The sequence below is a fragment of the Nannospalax galili genome, unplaced genomic scaffold (assembly GCF_000622305.1).
Source record: "Nannospalax galili isolate Female #2095 unplaced genomic scaffold, S.galili_v1.0 scaffold363, whole genome shotgun sequence".
Classification (NCBI taxonomy): domain Eukaryota; kingdom Metazoa; phylum Chordata; class Mammalia; order Rodentia; family Spalacidae; genus Nannospalax; species Nannospalax galili.
Genome location: NW_008351176.1, coordinates 3,758,982 through 3,779,552, shown reverse-complemented (window position 1 = coordinate 3,779,552; position 20,571 = coordinate 3,758,982). Strand labels below are relative to the sequence as shown.

The following is a 20,571-nucleotide window of genomic DNA, read 5'->3' as shown; positions in this document are numbered from 1 at the left end:
TATAACATTATTGTAATATATATGTATTTGTATACAGGGTGACAAATTGTATTTTATTTGACAAGTTTTTGACACTGTCAAAAAGTATGCACTTCCTGTATAAATATCAAGTAGGTGAGTTAAACACAGCCTGTGAGGAAAAACATCTCATAAATGTGCAATTCTTGAAAAATATCTAAGACTTAAACGAAATTAGAAAGTGACCTGAGGATAAACTTAGGCTAAAGGTAGAGCAGGTCTGAACTATAGTTGCAGAACACATGAATCGGAGGTTGGAACTGGGACAGTTCCTTGGATGAGTATACAAAACAAATCCTTATGCTAATCCATTGGGTGTGCTGGTGTGGGTCCTATGGAAATGCCAATGTATGGCACAGAAATATGCATGCATCCCTGGTTGAGTATAAACAGACACTCCACCTTTGGCAGTTGCTCTTCCAGTCTATGAAAATCCATGGAAATCATGACATACCTTCAGCTAACATTAACACTGAGTTGTAGGCAATCCTCACTAGCTGGACAGAGGTTTACAATGCCTTGTATAAGATGAAAGGCCTTCTACCAACTTTTAATTGCTTGCTGATTTTTGTAGTTTCTTCAACCACTTCCTTGAGGGTTCCTCATTATCTTCTTTTAAAGCACTTTTTATTGAAGTGCAATATACCATAAAAGGACACAGATCCCAAGTGTACAACTTAATCAGTACACCTCTGTAGCCACCTGTGTGGAGAACACTATCTCCAGCTTCCCTGAAAGCCCTCCTTTTACCTCTGCCATCATTTCTTCCTCTGTCCCAAAAGAGTAATTATCCCAACACTAACACCACAAGTTAGTGTTGCCTGTTTCTGAATTTGACAGAAATGAAGAGACATAGTGGGTACTGCTTGGTGCCTTGCTTTTTGCTCAGTGCTATGATTGTGAGATGGCTGGTGCTGCTACATATAGCTGTAGTTCATTCACTGCAGCTGCTGCCTAGCATTGTGTTCCATGAATGCTGTAGCTTACTTTTCCATCCCATGCTGATGGATACCTGTGCTCTTCCCAGAATTTGGCATAACCTAATACTTTTATTTCCCCACTACAAGTCTAGCATGTTATTTTTGCACATGGAGTATCCTTCATTCATTTGATTTTTTTTTCCAACTATATAGATCAAAACAGTTCTTCAGAATCCACACTAAATGGTAGAAGTAGTCATGACAGAGTGAACAAAGCATGTTGCAAGACATACTGAGTCTTGAAAAAGGGCCATGGGGTTCTTTGGATGAACTTGTCTGAGGCACTACCTCTCTTGGTGAAAGCTGTGGTGGTCTACAGGACTAGCTTTCATTGGCTCAGAGTGTACTTATTCTCCATCCCTTGATTTCCTCTTGTAAGAAGGCATTTCAGAATAGATCACATCATGAAACAGTGCTGAACTGAGCAACCTTAAAGAGGACACATCTTAGTTGCCATCATTCAGAACATGCATGCAGATGTCTATCCTGGCTCCTGTCTTTGGGGAAGTGTAGGTCATGCTGCAGCTAGATTACAGCCAATGAGACCAGCCTGCTTTATTTGCCACCATTTCTGTACAGGAATGAGAAATAGGCACTTTACGCAGAGAGCATGAGAATCTTCATTTCCACCTATCTTGCCCCCCCCATTCTTTCAATCTAAATCTCTCTTTTCCCCTCTCACTCTGTTGTATTATTATTTACTCATGCAAAACTCTTCAGGCTTAAAAATAACAGTAACAAAAACCACCAAAAACCCATTTTCAATCTCATTTTTCATGGCAATGGCTTTCCTTTCCCTCCACAGCAATCTTCTAGATGACCTTATCAATACACATTGTTCTACAGATGCAAACTATTTTCCACTTTCACCCTCCACTGAAACCATTCTCTGAAGCCACCAATGATGTCCTTGACGCTGGGTCTAAAGGGCAGATCATCACCCGTCTCTCCCTTCACCATTCTGGGGTGTCCCTTTGCCAACTATTCTGCTTTCCTCTCAACTCCAATAACATCACACTTGATGGCTTTCTTTCAACTTCCCTGGACACTCGTCTTCCAGTACCTCCTAAGGTCATTACTATGCTGACATAGCATTATGTATGTTTCTCAAGTCAGAACAGGTAAAAACATTAGCTGTTTAAGCCTGAAGACCTAAGTATGATCCCTTGAACCCATGTAAAACAAAGTGGCAGGCACCTGTAACCCCAGCACCCCTACAGAAAGATGGGGGACAGAAACAGGAGAACGGTCTGGAAGCACGCAGGCAGCTAACTTAGAGCATACAGCTCAGCAGCAGAAACAAAAGACCATGCCTCAGCTTTGAAAAGTTGTCCTCGGACCTCCACATACAAGCTATGGCACATGTATGTGTGCATATGCACATATACACACACAAATAAATACATACATTTCTCAACATTCATTTCTTGGCCATTTGCTCACATTTTATGCTTGTTTTTGACCATCTAAATCTCATAGATCATATTCCATGATCACCTCCATACTAATATGAGAAGTGCTCAGAAACATGTTCCTTCAATATTCTGCACACATAGCCAGCCCTCTGCTTCCATGCCACTGCTCTCCATTCTTTTTCATGTGTAAGCAGCAGCAATGGTCAGCAGTAGATAGGTCATAGGCTTTGAAATCAAGCCAATCTGGTTTCAAATTCCAATTGTTTCTTAATTACCTATGGGACTCAGAGAAAGTCATTTTCTCTAAAACAGAGGTTTCACCTCTACGTAAAGTTTTACATGATACTGTATAACTGAATAGATTAAAAAAGATGAATGAATGAAAAAATCCTTACAGTTCCACATACCTAGGAGCTGTCTGAATCATTAATTTCCTCCCACTTCCCTTTTATAGAAGCTGGTCCTGTTCCCCCAACTACAGCAGTTCCCCCCTTATCTGCAATTTCCTTTTCTGTGGTTTCAATTACCTGTGGTCAGCTCTAATCCAAAAATACTGAATGGAAAATTACAGAAATAAACAATTCAAAAATCTTAACTCACACATACATCATTCTGAGGGCTACTTGAACACAGTACTGTGACAGCATCAGCCTGAGAACCAAGATGGCTGCTGTCTCAAGACCCTGCCTGCAAAGAGGCTCTCTCCCCCACACCAGGTCCTCATATATGGACCCCTTCCTTTGTTCAGCTTGGGCTCCAAACTCTAATCTGGGCCCTTTTGGCTCTCTTGCCTCTGGCATACATATTTACCTTGCTCTGCTCTGACCTAATGATTTGGGGATGACATTCTTTAGGAAGATGGGAAGCAGAGGTATAGAGCGCTCCTTACTTTTCATCAACTGGCACAGGTTCTGTCTTCTGGGTTCTCCCAAATCACATGAACAGTTCCTACTCAAATATTAAAGGTTTGCTATCATGATCTAGATCTTATTTTCTTCTGTCACTCCCTAAATGATATAATTTTGTATATCTCATCACATGAAGCATTCTTTTCTGAATGAACTCCATTTTATCTACACAACGTAAGAATTACAGAGGAGACACTCTTAGTGAACTCCCCAACATCACTACTTACCCATATAATTCCTTCCTTTCTAAAATAACCTGGATTTGGCAGATATGGACTCCCTTCTACATGGCCAAGTACTGCAGAAGTAAACTCTACCCTCAGTTCCCAATAATTCTAAACCAACCTTCATGGCACTTCTATTTATAATTATCCTTTTATTTGTTTATCAATTTAGCATGCTCCCTACTTGCTGATGAGCTCCATAAGATGAGGAACCATGGCTATCTGGATTACTCTTACATAGAAAGAATAAAGAAGACATGGTGGTCATTATACTTTCATAATCCACTTAGTGCCAAGGGAAAGCACTGAAGATACCATGCTAAACAAGGAAACAGTTAACACAATTTTATATTAGATAAGTAGAGAATTTTAAATATTTTGGTAATTATTTAAGAATTTTATACATGCATACAATACATTTTGATCATATTTACTCCCCACCCCTCCCAACTACATACATATATATACCTATATATGTATATAAAAAATTACAAAGGAGATAGATATATCAAAGTATTAATAAGGATGCTACACATATCATACATATTTATGCATATTTGTATATAGCATTAGGTGTATAGTATATGCGTGTGCCCGTGCATGTGGAAACTAGACATCAGATATCTTCCTCTATTGTGTTACACCTTATTTTTTGAGACTGGGTCTCTCATCAAATCCAGAGCTTACTGACTGGCTACACTGACTAGCCAGTGAGCTCCATGGATATGCCCGTCTCAGCACCTTTCCTTCCCCACCCCTCCAATGCAAGAGTTACAGATATGCACCACTGCACCCAGTTTTTAATGGTGCTGGGGATCCAAACTCGGGTCTACATGCTTGTAAGACAGGCATTTTACTCACTGACTCATCTCCCTCCTCTAGATTATGTATTTTTTTAATTGAGAATCTGGACACAGAAAGTAAAAAAATAAAACAAAACAAAATAAAGTATAGCAAAAGAGGGTAGCCAAATTCATATGATGAATATGAGGATAACTATGAGGAAATATGCTGCAAGGAAGAAGAATATCATGTGACTATTAAACAACTGATTTAGTAACTAACTGGCAAACGCTGATTATTTGGATGTTGAATTTGTTAGCGCACCAGCTAACTCACATTTCAGTCACACTCCATTTTACTTCAAAAGAACACAACTGTGGGATGAAAGCACACTCTCCTGGATGGTGGTTTCTAACCTGGTTGTACATGAGAATCACCCGGGCATCAGGGAGGCTCAGTAAATCACAATCTCCAGGAAATGGAGTTCAGGAAGTCTCTTTTAAAAGCCAGGCAATTCTGATGCAACTACGGATCTGAACACCACCAGTCTAGGATAAACCAAGGTATTAAAGAGGTTCTCTTTCAGCAAAGGTTTCAGATAAAACAGACACCTAAGAGGTAGGAGATGCAAATAGTAAAAGACCCGGCCAATAGCAGCTGTTTACCACAAATCAGCAAGCAATCAATAAGTTCACAGTATGGAAAAATCCACTCACCAAGCTTTTGTTTGTTCAACCACACACATAATTCAAATGCCAAGGGCAGCAATAAGTTTTGGAGTGGCACATCACCTACTTAGAATTCAGCCTTCCCAGCCCAAACACCAAAGCAATTAAAAAAAAAGAAACAGCTCTCAGCAGAGAAGACAAGACGCAGGCTTCTTAAAACTCATGCCCCACAACTGATACATGAGACAACACCTGTGTCATCAGAACACCATAATTCCTCCGTTCTATACTCTCCTAATGAGCTCATCTGACTGCCAAACCCAGAGATTAGATTTGAAAATTAAGAAGGGTGAAGACTAAAATAATGTAGATAACTATATACTTAAAAGGTTAATTATTTAGATCAATTTTGGGGGAATAAACATTACATATATCTCAAAAAATACCAAGGGTTTGAAAACAACTGTTTGGAATTATGGTTATGATGACCTAAGTCATTAAGAAAAAAGTGAAACCACATCTTTATATTCTCCTCAAGGAAGAAACACTAGAGTATATTCACATCTGAGCACCACAATGTGTTAAGAACAACAAACCACTACATCTCACTTGGTAATAACCCTGTAATGTAGGAATGAGTCACATTTTAAGACTAAGCCATAAAAGCTCTGAGAGCTGAAGTGGGGTCATACAGAATGCAGCACAGCCATGTTGAAACATTTCCTTTGCTCTGTTTTACACTGTACTGCCACTTTTTAAATATGTGTGTGCGTGTGTGTGTGTGTGTGTGTTTATGAGGATAAAGCCTCAAATCATGTATAACAGTAGTTTAACAGTTTTTATCAACAGTTTTTTCAATGTACTGGCACTTTTTCCAAAGGTAGAATTCCTTGGAACCCCAGTACTATGGAGAAGTATAACTGCTCTGCTAAAAACAATAGAGAGCAGATGGTTGGAGGCCCTATTCCATCCTACCTGGAATCCAAGACACCTCTATGGTCAGGGACACCACAGAATACTGATTTCTAAAAAGCACCAACCAAAGAAGCATAGTCACTGGAGTTGCTATATTGTCTGTCTTATTAACATTCAAGAAATGATAAAAAGCTATACAAAGGCATCACAAATTGTGAAAAGTTTGGGAGCAGTGTAAAAATGTAGTTAACCAACTAAGGTGAGCAGCATTAAGAGTACTCAACATTACAGTATCACTAAAGTGTGGTTTCTCACCTCATCATATGGCTTAGGCATTGCATGCCCAAGTTCTACAAATCTTTTTTAAAGAAAAAATGTAATAGCCATTTCACAAAGACCCCAAAAGATATTTTAGTGCCCCCTGCTGAGAGTAAAGGTAATTTCATTTTCCTATGTTCCCTAAGACTTATATTACAACACAAAAGTCAGATTATATAAACACACAAGACAGAATAAATAAGAATCATACATAAAACACAGTAAGCACAGTTGGGCAAAGTAACATACACATATAATCCCAACATTCTGGAGGCAGAGACAGGAGGAATATCACAAGTTCAAGGATGGCCTCATCTATGATAGTGAGTTCCCAGCCAGCCAGGGCTGAGATCCTATTTTATATATTTATCTATTACAGGCATAATTTAACAAGGAATGAAAGATGTTAAAATACATTTACGGATGGAGGCAAGAACATTTTTGTCCTTAATGCTTGGAAATAAGCCTTTGATAAGATTTTGCCTGGCCCTCACAACTTAAGAGACTAAGATAGAACAGAAATATAAACTGATAAACTGGTTGAATGTGATGAAAAGTTTCAGTAGTTGTAAAGTCACTGACATTTAAACTAGTCTAGAGATTTTTGTTTTGACTCTGCTTGTTTGTGTTTTGAGACAGGGTCTCTTGTAACCCAGGTTGACCTTGAACTCCTGATCTTCCTGCCTCTACCTCCTAAGTGCTGAGATTACAGTCCTGTGCCACAATGCTCACCTCATCAATTGGATTCTTATATAATTGACATTGTGTCCCATCAACTTGCTAAATTTTCAACAACTTTTTAGTGGTAGTTTTTGTTTTGTTTTGGTTTTTATTTTGGTGTTCTGAAACAGAGTTTTGTGTACAACAGACTTTAAACTTCTGTTCCTTCTGCCTTAGGATTACATGCATATGCCACAGACCCAGCAAGTGTTCTTTTTAAGGTTCTCCTAATCACAAGAATTTAGGGAAGGATGGTAGAATCTGGTTAACTAAACCTAGTAAGGATTAGTCATAATAAACTCAAAGTGACCCAGATATCTACATAAGCCTGAACTGAAACATGACTCAAAACAAGTCTGTTTTACTTGGTATTTGACTTTTTCAAAAATTTATTATAACATTTTTTTCTGACTCAACACTGCAGACAAAGCAGTGGTCTGAGATGGGTTAGTGGGCTTACCCGCCTGCTACAGACGTTCCTCCATTGTACAAGCTCCTCAAAGCCGACTTTGTGGTCACAGAAAGAAAAATTGTTTGAGTTTCTCTTGGTGTTTGCTTCATTGTTTTAGTTGAAGTCGTTTTGTTGTTGTTTTTTTTTTTAAAAAAAAAAAACAATTCAATTACTTCTATTGCTTATGTGAACTTGTGTGTATAAGCGGTAACTTATATTTTTAAAAATCAAGACAGTAATATAACCATGGGAGTTACATGGAAAGGAGAAACAAAAAGAAAGCTTCATTTGCACCTCAACATATTTTCCCATCTATTCTAGGATTTTTTGCAACTCTGTACTGGCCTGTGACTCTTTTAGAAAAAGCCATGTTTTTCAGTAAGCAGTCCTTTTATTAAAGCATAATACTGCGCTAGAGTTAAGCTTCAATCTCATTAAAGTGAAACCCCTTGCTTTATTGGGCATCAAGGAATAGAAATGTGGGGGAAATGAAGTTAGTCCTGTTTAGTCAGAAAGACAACTAGTCCCACGAGCAACTGTGAGGGGTCTAAAAGTTGGGGTACCTTCAGGGTAGAGCTAGGACAATGGGGAGACAAGACGGTAAGCAAAGTATCAAGGAGCAAGCTGATGGCCTTGACACTCTTTTCCATGAACTGAGTCTTACTGGAATCGTTTGCTTAAAGGTGATCTGCTTTTCACAAGTAAACCATTCTGTTTCATCAAGAAATGTTGGAAGCCATGATCCAATTCACAGTATGGCTCACAAATGTCTCCAACCCACAATGTCATGACTATAGTACACAACAGCCTGGATGCTGAGTCTTAGAAGTTCAGTAATTGAGCCTAAGATAAAGGAAAGGAAGGACGAATTCCTTTTCCTTTCCTCGTCTAGCTCCAAAGATGAGACAGAACACTTGTAATTAAGCAGAGGTGTTTTTTTTTTTTTTTTTTTTGGCCACTCTCCCCTGTCATGAGGACTTGTTTCCCAAGGATGAACTCCTACAATATGCTACACACCTTTCACAACAGAATTCAGCTCTTCATTCCAGATCTGCCTTATCAGTACCACACAGCAAACTCATTTCTCAGAAATGAAAATTCTAGTCCCTCATTCTAATAGAGGCTGCATGAGAAAGGGTAACCAAACTGGACCAGTTCACACTAACGTACCTGGCCTACATTAGAAGTATGTGACTATTCTGTGTTCGTCCTCTCTCCTCCTCTCTTCTTCCCTCCTCTACCCTCGCCCTTCCTTCCCTCCCTCATTTTGAGTTTTTGAAGCAGAATCCTACTCTGTATGTCAGGTTGGCCTGCAGCTCACCATGCAACCCAAGCTGGAGATCCTTCTGCCTCAGTTTCCCAAGTGCTGGGATTATAGGTGTGAGCCACCATACTTGGGCAGTATGTGACTTGGTAAGAGAATTTTCATCAACCCAACTTAATCTCTAAGAAAATTGGGAGGCAGCATAAGAGAGTAATGAAAATGTACAGACAGTGTTCAGGGGCAGTTTTACACAGTAGATACTGGCTAGCAGCATGGCCAGCCCACTCACACTGAGTAGACAGAAACAGAAAAAGCCAGTCAGGGAGGCTCAGGTCAGAGGGCAGCGGCAGGAAATGGGGGGACATGACACTGTTTTCAAATGAGAGACAGCTCTCTTTCAGCAAGGGTATATGGAAGTTGTGCTTCTTCTAGAGAACATGTCCTGTCTACTCCTAGTCCCAATTCTCCATCCTCCCTGGGCTATAATATCTACATATACACAGCTCTTAATTATCTTGTCATCAGTTCGTCTCAAAAATATGATATGCCAATTTCTTTCTCTGGGGAGTCCTTAAAAAGATGAATTATTACCACTGTTTATTTTGCATTGATTTATTTATGAATGCATCCTTTACTCTCAATTACGCTATCTCTCAAAGTGTGACTTTAAAAAGTAACCCCCACTAAAGTAGCTAATGCAGTGCTCATTTCTAGCTTTAAGCTAGGAAGAATATATGAAAATCATATCAAATATATAGTTAAATAAGGAAATTAGTTAGTGTTATTTTTTTTAACTTTACAGATGCTATAGTTTAATTTCACAATAGCCCATCACCTGTACAAGGGAGGCTCAGAGAGGCCAGATAGAACATGGGTAGAACAACACTTTTGCTTTCTACACTAGGTAACCTAAATCCCTTCCAGATCCTTTTCAATTCTTTCCTCCAAGATAAAACCCAAACAAATTAATCTATTTACCGGGGGAGGAAGAAATGACAAAGAAGAGGTGAATACATCCCTTCTTTGGCAGTCATGGGGGTGGGCAGAGCAGGGAGGGAAGGCTGTCTGGGAAGGATTCAGGAAGAGTCAATATTAGTTAAGTAGGAATTGTAAACTAAGCCCTGACCAGGCCCTTTCCATACAGATGATTTTATTCCAACAACCCCAGAAAGCGATCACTGTACATGTACAAGGACACTGAAGCTTAGGGAACCTGAATCATGATGCAAAAGAGAGTCAAAGTGAAGGTGAGATTTTGGATTTTGGTCAGGCAGGGCCCAAAGCCATTCTTCCTGTGGCAAGCATACTTTCCCTTCTCTTCTTACCATAAGTGCTTCAAACTGAAGTGTGGAAAACACCATTCTCTTCGAGAGAATTATATATATATATCAGTTAGATGAAAGAAGCCTATTTTATTTCCCCTAGGAAATAAAACTGTCAAATCAATCAGGGGATTTAAAAGACAATTAGAAAGAGGCTTACCATATATATTTTTTAATGTGGCTAACCTCTCACCCCAGTTTATGAATAGAGTTTACATCCTTAGTGATATCAATGAGGTATGTCAATGGGGGTCTATAACTGGGGCTGGAGCCACAGTGGACAGCAGAGGTCCCCCTCTTGATGGACTCAGCAATGACTGAACAACAATACAATAACCTAATCCTGTCCTAGAGATTGCACAGCAATAGATGGTAGGGGATCATCAGGAAATGGGGCCAGTCTTTGAGACAGGGTCTGTTTGCTGAGCTAGCTCACGCATCACTGAGAATGTAGTGAACAGCTAGCTCTCCACACAATAACTCAATGCAGAGAACTTACACTCAGATTAAACAAATATATCTATACCAAATTCACCAGTTCTTCCTTTGAAAAAAAAAAGTTAAGTAAAAGCCAAAACTTAACTCTTTAATGTAAATTGTTGATCCTTCAAAACCTGTAATGAAAGAAACCAGTAGCAATTTGTAAGTGCTTGACTCCATCCACATCTGGCTGGATTTGAGAGCTAAGCTCAGCAGAAGTCGCCAGGGTCAAGAATTGACCCTGAATAAAAATAGTCTTGGAAATCTGTCCCAGAGAAGGAGAGGAAACAAGGAAGCAGGGTGATTCACTCCAAATGGCAGCTCCAAAACCCAAATTCCCATTTTTGTCCCAATATGAAGCCAATGTGCAAAACAGGCACAGAGCAAACTGTCCTTTTACAAAGCCTCCAAAAGCAGTTGCCAAGGAATTTCATGAGGAAGCCAAAAAGATTTAGTGTGCCATTCACCTCTCCTATAAATCTAACGGGGGCTGTTCTAACTGGAGTTCTGGACCAACGGTGGATTTACATTTGCACGAAGACCACCCAGGGTCTCTGGGGCTTTTCCTCTGGCAAGCAAGAGAAATCTTTGTCCCACTGAATTTTCCACATGACAAAATGGCCTGGTGGGTGGGAAATAGAGAAGTACTATTGGGGGGGCGGGGGGGCGTGTGAGTGCCTGTCTGCTATCTGCCTACTCATTCCAGAACACCTCTTCCCAACATGAAGCTAAGGAGAACACTGAGGAGATGATATGCTTTTTATTTGTTTGTTTGCAGGAGAGGGTGGTGCTGGGGACTGAAACTGGAGTCTATGCATTCTAAGGAAGCACTCTACAGGGCCTCCATTCCCAGCTCTCTTTTTGAGTATTTGTTTGTTTGAGATAGGGTCCCATGCAGCCCACGCTGGGCCTGAATCCCTGATCCTGCTTCCACCTCCCAAGGGCTAGGATTACAAGTATGTGTTACTACCCCTAGCCCCAGTTTTCGGGTTTTTTTTGTTTGTTTGTTTGTTTTTTGAGACAGGGTCTCCCTGTAGCCCCAGCTGGCCTGGAACTCACTCTGTAGACCAGGCTGCCCTTGAACTCACAGGGATCCCACCTGCCTCTGCCTCCCAAATTCTGGGACTAAAGGTGTGCACCACCACACCCAGCACCAGCCTTCTTTTTACTTCCTAGTTTGAGACAGAGTCTTAGTTGCCCAGGCTGGCCTTAACCTGACTGTATAGCTCAGTTAGCTCTTGCTTATGATTGCTCTGACTCAGCCTCCCAAGTAGCTAGGATTATAGGCCTGAAACACCAGGCCCTGATGTACACCTTTTTTTGGTTGTTGTTGTAATTGAGAATTCTCCTAGTTGAAGAGCAATTATCCAGTATTTAATTACAGTACTGTTCTACTGAGCACTTAGGTGTCAACTATGTAGCAGGACAAAAAACAGACTGCTTGCTTCTCAGCCACACATTTGAACCTTCCCTATCCAAAGCCCTCTAACTGTGCAATCATAATTTGTATTCCTTTTCTTACAGATGATGGTCCCCAACAGCACTGAGTTTCAAAGTACCAGAAAACCTGGATCTACCTCTGGAAATGTCTTCTTTAACTATGTAACAGGTTAGTAAGGAAGCATACAGATAACAAAATGTGACAAATTCTTCAAAAGTTACGAGCAAGTGTCCCTGTATTCTGAGAGCAGATTATAATTAACTCTGTTTTGGAAGATTGGGAAAGACTTCTCAGAACTGGTCTCAAAAGATGAGTAAGATGAGTAAGAAAGAGGTGGGAATGAGAGCAGGGAAGAAGGAAGGAGCACATTCCAGGGAGTAAGAATAGCCCAGGTCAGAGGTCTCAAGTGTGGCAATTTTACACATTCCCGGGGGACATTTAACAAGGTCTGGATACATTTTTTGTAAACGAGAGGGAAGGTATGATTCTTGCATCTAATAGCTAGAGATCACAGACGCTGCAAAACATCCTCCAGGGCATAGGAAAACCCTCACAACAAAATGCTTTCCACTCCAAATGTCAACAGTACTGAGGCTGAAAAACTATTATAAGCAAAGGCATAAACATAGGTTAAAAGAAAGCAGCAGGCTAGAGGTGTAGCTCAGTGGTAGAACACTTGCCCAGTATGCGTGAGGCTGTGGGTTCAACCCCTTCCACCACAAAATAAACGAGGCTGAGTAGATGCATTATTCTCAAAATAAAACAAAACAAATGAAGGTAGAGGTCTAACAATATTTCACTGTCCTATGAAATGAAAAGCACATCTCTTAGGGATAGTGTCCTCAGCCGAGTTCACTCCCAAGAAGCAACTCATTTTTTTCCTTTTTCTAGCAGGTTATATGAGGGGTGATGAGTACAGGGGACCAGCTAGGTGCTCTTTGCAGCTCACCCAGCAGGACTCTCACCCAAAAGCTGGCGGTAATGTCACAAAGACTAAAGAACAGTAATGGCTCAAACTAGAAGAACCAAGAGCTCTAGATCCCAAACAGAAGTGGCTACAAAGCAAAGTGTGAGTGTGGCGTTGGGTTTCAAGTGGGCATCAAGGCCACTGGCAGGAATCATTTCTGATCTTAAAAGTAGGAAGCACTTGATCAGGGATCTTACTCCTAGGTACAGTCCTTTGAGAAATGAAACGAGTTTACCACCACCACTACCACCTCAACTTTCATCTCCAGCAAAAATGATAAAGAAATACATCTCCTCTCATAAGAAACTTCTGTGAGGAAAAGAAGGGATTCTCAAGATACTGGTAGATTTTGTTACAAGAGGAAGAAATACAAACTGAATCTTCTCAGATATGCTAATCCACACTAATCCATACCATCTCTTTACTATTACCCTGTCCAGATACACAGACACTCACCCTCGACCATTTCTTAAAAGGTGGTGCTAGGAAAGATAGCTCAGTCCATGAAATGTTTGCCTTGCAAACAGGAAGACCTCAGTTTGACCCCCAAACCCAAGTAAAAATGCCAGGGGTGGTGGCACACACTTGTAGCCCCAGTTCTGGGAAGGCAGACACAGGTAGATTCCTGGAGCTCTCAGGTTAGCCAGCCTAGCAGTACTTAGCAAATTCCAAACCACTGAGAGAGCTTGTCTCAAAAAAATTTTAAAAGGTAGATGGTACCTGAAGAGGTTGTCTCACACACACACACACACACACGGGGGGGGGGGCGTGCATACGCATACACCCCAACATACGTGTACACACAAAGGTAGACTGAGTAGAGTAAGGTTACACCAATTGTAGCAGATGTTTAAAAATTAAGCTTTAGTTTCAACAGGGGAAAAGGAGGCCAGAATAGAAGCAAAAGACAATCTTTGTTTTGTGTGTTGTTTTAGGTGGTAGTAGGGATTGAACCTAGACCCTTGCATGTGCTAGGTGGCATGCTCTGAGTTATTCCACTGACTTATATCACTAGCCCTGAGAAGATAACTCCAAACAGAAAAATGCCATGAAAGGTTTTACACTTATTTATAGGATTTTGCTGTTGTTGTTACAAGGTCTTACTATGTATCCCAGGCTGTCCTTGAACTCAAAATTCTCCTGACTTGGTCTTCTAGGTACCAGGATTTGCAGGTGGGTGCCACCACACCCAATGCCATAAAAGTTTTATTAAAAGTAGCTGAAACATTCTTGGGGCTGGAGAGATGGCTCAGCAGTTAAGAACACTGGTTATTCTTGTAGAAGACCTGGGTTCGAATCCCAGCACCTACATGGCAGCTAACAACTGTCCGTAACTCCAGTTCCAAGGGATCCAACAGCCTCTTCTGTCCTCCGTGGGCATTGCATGACACAGGTGCACTTACCTACATGCAGGCAATACACTCATACATATAAAATAAAAATAAAAAAATATTAAGAGATATACTCTTGCTCTGGAGTGTGTTACTGAATATGTTAAAGCTGCAATGAAATACTTCTTCTAATCATGTAGTTACTAAAAATTTTAAAAAAACAGAGAAATTAAAAAAAAGTAGCTGAAACATTCCTTTCTTCTCTTACATTACAAAAATCGTTATCACAGAGGAATGTATTTATACCCAGTGCTGTGGCAGAAATTGTTCACGGTTGAGAAAGTTAAAACCACAATTCGGTAACACAGATCTCTGAAGTAACTGTAGCCTTAGGTACTTCATCGTATGTTATAGACCCTAAATGAAGGAAGCAGGCCTATGGAAGAGCCAGCTGGACATCAGAGGACAGGATATTTCAGAATGAGGAATACAAGCAGAGCCACAGTGTGGAGAGGGCAGGAGTGATCAGGAACACACTTGGGAATTTCACTTAAATATCCATATACATTCCCTCAGCCAGACATCTTCCCATTTCATCTATATAGAGCCACAAATATGTGCCAGTGTAGCCTAAGCCACCAATATTCCAGGACATGAAAACTTCTACATCATTTCGTATCACCTGATCTGTAGTGGTGATTTCTGATCATCTTCTGCAAATAAAGTGAAACTGATATCCAAAGAACTGTGTGCAGCAAGAGTCCAGGGACTCACATGGCTAAACACTAAACAGTCTGGGGGGAATGCTGGAGTGAAAGGAAGTTCAAACTACTAGAGAGGACTCTTTGAAATCTGGGTTGAGCCTCATTGTTAGAAAAGAGGAATGGAACCACTCTTTGCTGGGACTGTAATCAACAACTGAGTAACTGATGATCTGTGTCATGAGAACTGCAGCCGCCTCTCGGAGTTATGCAAACACACACACACACACACACACACACACACACACACACACAAAATGCTGGGTGTGGTATCACACATCTGTAATCAATCCCAACCCATGGGAAGCTGAGGCAGGAAGACTGTGACTTTGAGATCAGCCTGGCTTTATAGTGAGATCCTCTCTCAAAAAGCCCCAAAGCAACAACAGCAGCAAACATATACCCGTATCTGACCATCCAGCACTCAGAGTGACAGGGAAAAGGCAGACTGGAAATCTGGGCATTAGCCAGGAATCCTGCGAATGAGAGCTGATGATTTGTCCTATAGATTCTCCAACACCAACTCCTCCTACAGACAACAAGGCTTATTCACTGTCACCTAAACACCGTCAGCTTTCATACTACCAACTCCTACTCATAACACTCCATCCACCTGGAATGCTCTCCACCCACATGTCCACCTAGACAAATACTATTCATCCTATGAGACTCAGCTCAACTCCTCCTCTCCACAGTGTTCCTGAGTCCACCTGTATCGCTCCCTCTTTTGAACTTCCAGAACAATTAGTTTATATAATTAATTGGCAAATAGCCATCTTAGCTCTATAAGCTTATCTCTTCTGTTGTTTTTCTGCTTTTTAACAGCAACTGTCACCTTTCTCCCTGTGTTCACTTACCTGCCACCTCTTTGAGGTAAGGAACACATTTTACTCATAATTCTTTGCATCCACCCATCTCATTCCCTGGAGTACTTTAAAGGAAGTTGAATTGCAGCATTCTCTTCTGTGCATGTGGGAGTTAAAGTAGGTTCATGCTAAAGATCTATCAATTCAAACTACACACTTAGAGAGCTTGCAACTAATGAATGTGAAAGCCTTTAAAAAGCATTCTAAATACCTTCTTTCGACTTACTTAAGAAAAAAGCCAACACCAGCTGAGGCTGTAGCTCAGGGAAGAACATTTTCCTAGCATGCACAAGCCATAGGTTAGACCCCCAGCACCGCCAAAATAACAACAGCAATAATAGTAAAACATTACTAAGCCATAACATTTGCAGAGGAACTGGGGAGTTTTGTTATTGTTAGCTTTTCTTTTTTCTTTTCTGTTTTTGGAGGATTGGGTTTGTGAGACAGAGACTTGAACTTGAGCTCTTCCTGCCTCAGTCTCTGGATTGCTGGGATTATAGGAGTATGCTACCATGTCTGGCACAAAGGAATATTTCTTCAAAAAAATTTATTATTTTTATTTTATGTGTATGTGTGTATTGCCTGCATGTAGGTAAGTGCGCCCGTGTCATGCAATGCCCACAGAGGACAGAAGAGACTGTCGGATCCCCTGGAACTGGAGTTACAGACAGTTGTTAGCTGCCATGTGGGTGCTGGGATTAGAACCTGGGTCTTCTGCAAGAACAGTCAGTGTTCTTAGCTGCTGAGCTAACTCTCCAGCCCCACAAAGGAACAGTTCTTAAAACTAATGTAACTCAGATTCTAAGCCTTCAACTTCAAATTCAGAAAACTCTTCAGCGTTCTAGCTAATGTCATGTCATGTGGATCATAGATATGGCATATGGAGGTTAAAATGAGATTCCATATTCAAGTATTTATAGTTGTGCCTTATATGCAGTATGTACTTGGTAAATGTACTAATGTCTACTAAACTGAAATGATTAATTTAGAGTAATTAAATTATAAAGAGATTTCTGAAGCACATAGCTCTATCCTGGAAGAAGGGCAGAACCTTCTAAATAGGCTTTGAGCAAGCTTAATCGATGAAATTACTATTTAATATACCTTTTTCCTTGCTTTATGTGCACTTGGGAAAAGTTAAGCAGCATTGCTAATGAGTATTTGCCAGGTAGTGGTTTTTGGAATTATGCGTATTAATTAATTTAACCTCAAGACAACCCCAATTCTATAAATAAGAAGATCAAGGTACTGGGAGATTTAAGTAACCTATTCACAGACCACAGCAGGAAGTGGTAGAACTGGAATCCTGAGTCTGATCTGTCTGACTCCTAACCACTACAGTCGGGGTACAGCAGAATGTAACTGTGTTTTTGACTATGGCAATGAGGACATTTATTGAAAAGTTAGTTGTCGGGGCTGGAGAGATGGCTCAGCGGTTAAGAACACTGGTTGCTCTTGCAGAAGACCTGGGTTCGAATCCCAGCACCCACATGGCAGCTAACAACTGTCCAGGGGATCCAACAGCCTCTTCTGTCCTCCACAGGCATCGCATGACACAGGTGCACTTACCTATATGCAGGCATAACACTCATACACATAAAATAAAAATAATAAAATATTCTTTAAAAAAGAGAACTATATATATAAAAGTTAGTCGTCTAAACTTTCATCAAAATTTGACATGCAAGCCATGATGTCGTGTGCCAGTAATCCCAGAACTCAGGAGGCTGAAGCAAGAGGAATGCTGCAAGTTTGAGGACACACACGGCAAGGCTCTAGAGAAAAAAAAAAAGAAGAAAAAAGAAAGAGCAACAAGCTATCATGTCATGGATACAACTTGATTATAGTTGGCGCTCTACATTTGCTGGCTCCGTATGCTCAACTGAGAGTTGAACTTATTTGGAGAAAACACTGTGCCTGTGTTGAATGTGTACAGACTTTTTCTTGCCATTATTCCCTAAATAATACAGTATAAAAATTATTCACATACCACTTACACTGTATTATATAAATAACCTAGATGTGCTCTAAAGTATACAGGAGGGGCTAGAGATATAGCTCAGTGGTAGAGCACTTGCCTAGCACACACAAGGCCCTGGGTCCAATCCCCAGCACAGCAAAGGAGAAAAACAAGAATACGGGAGGATGTGTAAAGGTTATATGCAAATAATGTAAACTTCCTTATCCAAAATTTCACTTTCTGAGGTTTCAGTTATCTGCCATTAAGAAGAGTGAATAGAACACAAAAAGATCTTATGAGGCAGAGGCAGGTGGATCTCTGTGAGTTCAAGGCCAGCCTGGTCTACATAGTGAGTTCCAGGACAGCTGGGGCTACAGGGAGACTGTGTCTCAAAAAGACCAAAAAAAAAAAAAAAAAAAAAAAAAATTTTTAAAAAAAAAAAAAAAAAAAAAAAAAAAAAAAAAAACTTATGAAAGAGAAACAGAGAAGCTCCATTCACATAACTTTTATTACAGTACGATGTTATGAGACATCTATTTTTATCGTTAATCTCTTACTGTGTCTAATTTATAAATAAAACTTCATCATTGGTATATAATTATAGGGAAAATACAGTATATGGGTTTATGCATGATGGGGGGAGGGTGTCCTTAGAACATAAGCCCCACAGATATGGTGTACTACTATTTATTTATTTATTATTTGTTTATTTATTATTTATTGAGACAGGGTCTCCCTGTAGCCCCAGCTGGCCTGGAACTTGCTCTGAACCAGGCTGGCCCTGATCTCACAGAGATCATCCAGCCTCTGCCTCCCAAGTGCTGGGATTTAAGGTATGTACCACAATACCCAGCAAGATTTTAATTTTTTAATACAGCATCTTTGCCAAATTGCCCACACTGGCCTCAAACTCATATTCTCCAACATCATGCTCTGGAGTAGCTGGGATTACAGGTGAGCACCACCATGCCCAGTTCATCCTCTGATTTTAGAATCGAATTCACAGGGACACTTGGAATGAAACTTCTGATACCAGCACTGAAAAAAATCCTGGAGCTCCTCATTATTTTATGCATTAAGAAACTAAGGCTCCCTGACAAGTCAAGGTCAGTTTACAGTAGGCAGGTGCAGAACTTAGGTCTGTGCTCCTGCTCCACATTCTTGCTCCAGACCTAAGGAAGCCTGATCAAGAAAAGATGGAGTGCTTGCTTAGCATGCACCAAGCCCTGGGTTTGATGCCCAGCACTACATAAACCAGGTGTGCTGGCACACACCTGCAATCCCAGCACTCAGGAGGTAGAGGCAGGAGGATCAGAAGTTCAAGTTCACCCCCAGCTGCACTGTGAAAAAGAACAAATGAAACCATTTGCCTTGCTATTTCAAAGACTAAACCAGGTTGGTTGGTTGGTTGGTTGGTTGGTTGGTTGGTTGGTTGTGTGTGTGTGTGTGTGTGTGTGTGTGTATGTGTGCGCGTAGTTCTGAAATTAAGGTTGACAGGAGGAACTAATAATACTGAAAAGTTAGGCTAGTTAAGCATCCAAACTTAGAATATGATTTTCACTTCATAAGCTTAAGAAACGATGTTTGGCTATAAACTTTACAAGCAACAGAGCAAACTTTCCGGGAACGAACACACACACACACACACACACGCACACACACACACACACACACAGCTATTTTGAAACTTATTTCATTTTTCTTAACACTCAGATGCTTTAAAACTCTGCATATATATATATATATATATATGAAGAATGAAATAATCACAATCAGAAGACTCTAAAACAAGTTCCTCTTGGAAGCCCATTTTGAGGCGCTGAGTGGTGACTAAATTCTCAAGGATGTCAGTAACACAAGGGCTCCATCCATAACTCCTTGAAAAAACCAAAACCATGAACGCCTTGTCAAATTCAGACAGTTTATCTTGGCACTGGCAAGTATAGCAGTCTCTTCGATGTCTGGAAACGTGTCTAATTACGTCGAACGAGTGACTAAAAAATAGCCGTGTCCCAGAACAGGACAGATCTCTCCACAGTATCCTGAATGACAGGATGGAACTACGCGGGGGTGGGGGTGGGGGGAATAAAGAAAAAGGAAAGAAAAAAAGCAAGCGTGAAACCGGGAGGAGATGTCAGCCTCTCTCCAAAACAACCCTCCGTCTCCCGAGGGCCGCCAGGGCCACCACCGCTCTCCGCAAAGTTTTTCTCTTCCTTCACTTTTTTTTCCATGAAGTCACGGGTCCCGCCCACATCGCTCACCTGGCGCGCCGCAGGCAGCTGCGGGCCCCCGCGCACCTCCAGCTCGGCAGGTCGGCACGCCCCTACCACTCCCGGTCCTGACAGCACTCAAGGACCACCCCCTGCACCCCTAAATGTCACCCCCGGACCTGGGCACACCCCGGAGCCCCAGTGCCGCACCCGGAGGGGTGCTCTCTCTGGAAGGCGTGACCACCGAGCTCAGCGGACCCCCCGCCATCCCCACCGCGGGAGTTGCGCGCGCCCCCGACACCCCGAACCCGGAGTCACCTCAGGAGTGCCCCCTCTGGGAAAAGCCCAGCGAGGCTCCCCTTCATGCGCGGCGGTTCCGCCCTCACCTGAGCCTGAGGTTGGCCATGAACTCCGGCATGGAGACGGTGTCCATCAGCACGAAGTCCGCCTTGCCGAACTCCAGGTTCTCCTGCTCCGCCATGGCGCCGGCTCAGGTGGGCGCGCGGGCTCAGGTGGGCGCGCTCTGGCCGCGGGGGCCGGCACAGGGGCGCGCGACGGGCTCGGGCGGG

The 20,571-nt window shown here is 41.5% G+C and overlaps 1 protein-coding gene across 1 annotated transcript in view; it reads right to left on the bottom strand.

Annotated features, from left to right (window-relative positions):
• Myo1d (myosin ID) overlaps positions 1-20,571 on the bottom strand; it is a 481,196-nt gene extending 460,625 nt beyond the window's left edge. The window contains exon 1 of the mRNA XM_029553582.1: positions 20,389-20,571. Within this exon, the coding sequence (XP_029409442.1) occupies positions 20,389-20,483 (95 nt within the window). The 5' untranslated portion in view covers positions 20,484-20,571. The remainder of the gene's footprint in view (positions 1-20,388) is intronic.